The sequence below is a fragment of the Citrus sinensis genome, chromosome 2 (assembly GCF_022201045.2).
Source record: "Citrus sinensis cultivar Valencia sweet orange chromosome 2, DVS_A1.0, whole genome shotgun sequence".
NCBI lineage: Eukaryota > Viridiplantae > Streptophyta > Magnoliopsida > Sapindales > Rutaceae > Citrus > Citrus sinensis.
Window position 1 is genome coordinate 16,683,806 of NC_068557.1, and position 4,274 is coordinate 16,688,079.

Genomic DNA, 4,274 nt, shown 5'->3' on the forward strand with positions numbered 1-4,274 from the left:
ATGGGGGTGGTCATATTTATTTTTGCTTTCGTTTTTTGTTTTTAGTTTGTAAGATTATTAAAAATACAAATGATAGCAAAGAGATGTATCGATGATGAAAGTAGATTATTAATTTGTTTTTAGTTTTATCTGGTCGGATGTTGTAATGCCTCAGAAGGTGATAGTTTGATTCTGAGATTGAATAAGAGTAACCGTGCAGACAAGCTGTCCAGCTTAGTTTCACTGAGAACTTCAAATTAATGGATTACAAAATATATAGAATATTTGCATGTTGATAGTAAAGAAACTGTAATTTTATTTTATTTATTTGTAAAATGAAATAAAGTTTGGTTAAATCTTTAGGTACCAATAATGTATAAGATAATGGATCATGGATTATTCTTGAGTAATTTTTTTACTTATATAAAAAAATTTGATCAAAATTTAAATAGAGGAATTGGGCAATAAAGGTATTTCTATAATTTTATTAACATTTATGGAAAAATTGAAAAATTAATAATTATTTTATATGATATATTTAGGGTATAATAATAATTACATATTATAATTATAATTTTTATTTCTGTTAATAAATGGAGGTGTGAATATTTTTTTTTTCAAAACGTTGATAGATTTTGTATCTCTTTCATTCAACAATTGGGAGTGTATAAGTCATTTTCCCTTTTAATTATCAATCATAAAGGGGGAACTTAGTCCTTAGCGCAAAACTTGGGTAAAAAATGTTCATAAAAGTTATAATTCGGGCTATTTCTAAACTTGTTGGACTTCCACGAATATTACATTGGGCTAGCCTCACTACTTTAGGCCCTTTCAAAGCCCATTATTTGCTTTTGTCACATTGTTTTTTAAATTATTTGCCAACATAAAAAAAGTAAAAAAAAAAAAATTCCTCTCCTTAGGTATCCTCTTAATTAAAAAAAAATGCTTAATTTTTCTTTAAAAAAGAAAAGAGAAAAAAGAAAAAAAAAAACATGGCCATCAAAAGATCTTAGGAAGGTCAGCAAAGTTAAGACCGTCCTGGATTCAAATTTGTTTTAAATTTGGCTAGGAGTTAATAAGTAATCGTGGATTAATGCCCAGTCAACAATTTATTTTACATTTCTTTATCTCAAAATAAACTCTTATATCACATAGCTAACAACGTAACCCTTGATCGTGTTCTATTGTACTAAAGTATAAAAGGAAGCATGAAAATTAATCAAACTTGGACCCCGTTATTAAAGACAAATTGATTCTGCTACGTTAAGTAAGATTTGCACATAACAAATTTAATAACATGCAGCGTGCTCCGTATCGACTAATTAATTTATCAGCGTTGCTTTCTATGGGAGACCAAGCTTTCATTATCGTTTTCCACTAATCTTATGTTATGAAATAAGCCGGCTAATTTTGATTAGAGAAGCATCACCATTTTAAAAACTTATGAATCTAATTAATCACCAAATTACAAATGGACTAAAGTCCTTTTATTTTTTTATCTTTTTCTTTCTTAAAATAAGATCTCTTTTCTATATATTAGAACTTCAGAACTTTGATTATATTTTCCTCTCAATCTTATACCTTTATTTACTTTTTGCACAAAAGAGAGAAATAAATTATAAAAGAAAGCCAAAAGAAAGTGCTAGGCTGATTTTTCTAAATTAATTTTTCTTAAAAATTAATTTTTCTAAAATATTAGTTCAAGCTCCACAATTAGGACAATTTCGGTGAAGCCAATAAATAATTTTTCTGGAAACAGAATGGTGAAGGGTTAACAAGGGGCAAACCAAAGCATAATCATGGGTCATGCATATTCGGGTTTACTAAAAAAATTGAGTGTTCAACAATTCATTTCACATTTTGGACAGGATCAATGCTGAGATTTCATGCAAAGGTGAAGAGAGGCAATAACATTATATCTTTATTCATAATTACACTTGCCATTTTCATTGAATACTTGTCTCAAAAGTTATGTAAAAAGCATAATGATATAATTCGGAGTTCATAAAAGTTGTAAAAATTGCGGCACATAATAAATTTGCTGCTTAATGTTGGATACATGCAAACACAAAATGATATTATAAAGGCCAACATTTATTCTCATGGAGAAAGTATAATTGACCATCTAGTCTTGCCTTTTGCTTCCAAGCTCTACTGATCTATGTTAAGCTGATTTTTGTAAAAATCTATTACTTTTATTAACTTATAATTCTTTGATTTTACTAATGTTTCATCTTGTGCAAGTATTTAGAAAGTTGAAGAGTGGTCAGTAGTTAAATTGAAAAACAAATGGACGGCTAAAGCAACCAAAGCCGTTCAAAAATTTCACAAGTCTCAACTCCACCACCAACCAAGATAATAAAAACCCATCTCTTTCTTTTCACCAACAAAAGGAAAGAAAAAATAAAAGACAAAAACAAAAACAAAAACGTACGAGTTATATCCATATTACCCTTGTCTGTCCCTCACAGGCATCACCAAATACTTTCAAAACCCAAATATAAGAACATTTTTAAAGCCGGCCACGAAGACAAAAACCCCACCAAGAAAATCGATCGATGTTTCTGTTTCATTTCACTTGAGCATTTCTTGCTAGCCTATTTCCTTGTTTAGACCGAAAAAGAAAAACTAACAAAAGATCCTTTTGTTAAAGAAACAAAGTTGGAGCTATAATTATGATCATTCATCATCTTTAGCTTCACACAATAAGCTAGTTCCTATACTAATTAATAATGAAGAACGCTTCAAGAAATAAGTTTCTGCTTTGTTTTCGGCCTGTTGTTGATATGGATACCTTGGTTCTTGATTCTGGTCATCATCGAGACGTCTCCGGAAATAGTACCGCTCGGGGTCCATGTCCAAGTCCAAGTCCAAGTCCAACTGTCAAGTGCATTCATTCAGATCATAATAAAGATTCCTCCAAAACTTCTTCATCAAAGAAAAAATTCTCTCAGGTGATCATGAAAGTTCAAAATCTTTCTTCCGGTTAATTAATTAATTTGTGACTCAAAATTTTCTTGCTTGTTTCTTACTTTACAGGTTGCTAAGAGTAGCACTGGTCGCGAGAGAAAAAGTTTAAGCCAAGATGAATTCGAAGGTAAATTAGTGAAGAGTTTTTCAGTTGGTCATATTCAAGAAATCAAATCGAACGCAGTATTATTATCTTCTAAATCATCACTTGGATCAACAAGTTCTAGTTCAGTGTTATCAGAATCAAAAGCATCACCACAAAAGAAATCCCACTTGGACATGGGTGGTTCGAGTTCTTTTAGCTCATCAAAATACTATGCCATAAGCCTGTTGCTGATGAGTCTGGCTGTGACAATTCTATGGGGCAAGGTTTGTGCAATACTTTTCACATCCATTTGGTTTTATTTTATTCCTCAACAAACAAATTTCCGGCAGCCGGAAAATGTAAAGAAGAAGAAGATGATGATAATAGGCAAGAGATCGGAGTCTTTTCGAGATAATTACAGGAAGAGGATCATAATGGAAGGGCTACTAGAAAGGAACCGAACCACCATAAAGATTAAAGAGACTGCATTAAATTTTTGACTTCGTGACTCATAATTCTCTTTCTCGTGTTTGATATGTAACTTGTAAACTTGTATTTTTTTTTTTTTTCCTCAGAGCTTTTTATTCTTCTGGTTATGGATTAAAGTTTTATCAGATTCAGACCTCACATGATCATACAAAACACAACGCACGCGTTTCTTGTGTTCTGCAGCCCTGCACTTCATCTGCTATAGCTTCCTTTTGTGCAACTTCCCCCCCCCCCCCCCAACCCCTCTTGGGAGGGAAGATTTATAAGAACACTCTTATGATCTGTTGTATACATTATTTTCATTTCTGCTTCTTATTATTTTTTTCTCGGGTTTCGGAGGGGAGGTAGTAGTCAGTGTAAAATTGGTATGAAAAGATTCAAGTTAGTTAATAGGCCATATTAAAGAAGATTTTTTACTCCATTAAACTGTTTGGTATTTATTTATAGGGTCCAGCTACTTTGCGTCAGGAGTTTGGTACCCCAGTCTTTTGTCCTATAGCGAATAAGCCTTTAGATTGGTAGCAAATACACTTGACGGTTGAGATTTAACAGTTTGAAAATGGGTAACCGGGTAGAAGAATAGTACCAGTAAAACAAAAAAGAAATGGTAATGAACGTCTTTCTCCCCACCGCTGAAGTGTGCAGTGATATTCATACTGTTTTTAGAAGCTTGAATTAGTGGGTCAGTTAGTTTTCTTAGGTTGGGGTTTGGAAAAAAAACTATTGAATTAGAGGGTGAGTAGGTAGAAAG

At 32.0% G+C, this 4,274-nt stretch overlaps 1 protein-coding gene across 1 annotated transcript; it reads left to right on the forward strand.

Moving 5' to 3' along the window:
- Positions 1–2,374: 2,374 nt before the first annotated feature.
- Positions 2,375–3,711, forward strand: LOC107175794 (uncharacterized). Its single transcript, XM_015527552.3, has 2 exons — positions 2,375–2,933; positions 3,019–3,711. The coding sequence occupies exons 1-2, from the start codon at positions 2,712–2,714 to the stop codon at positions 3,532–3,534; spliced, it is 738 nt and encodes a 245-aa protein (XP_015383038.1). The 5' UTR covers positions 2,375–2,711; the 3' UTR covers positions 3,535–3,711.
- Positions 3,712–4,274: the final 563 nt, after the last annotated feature.

Bases quoted from the DNA above. Each gene is read 5' to 3' on its own strand.
- LOC107175794 (XM_015527552.3), top strand. From the start codon at position 2,712: ATGAAGAACGCTTCAAGAAATAAGTTTCTGCTTTGTTTTCGGCCTGTT. The intron at 2,934-3,018 runs GTGATCATGAAA...CTTACTTTACAG, and splicing joins CAAAGAAAAAATTCTCTCAG to GTTGCTAAGAGTAGCACTGG.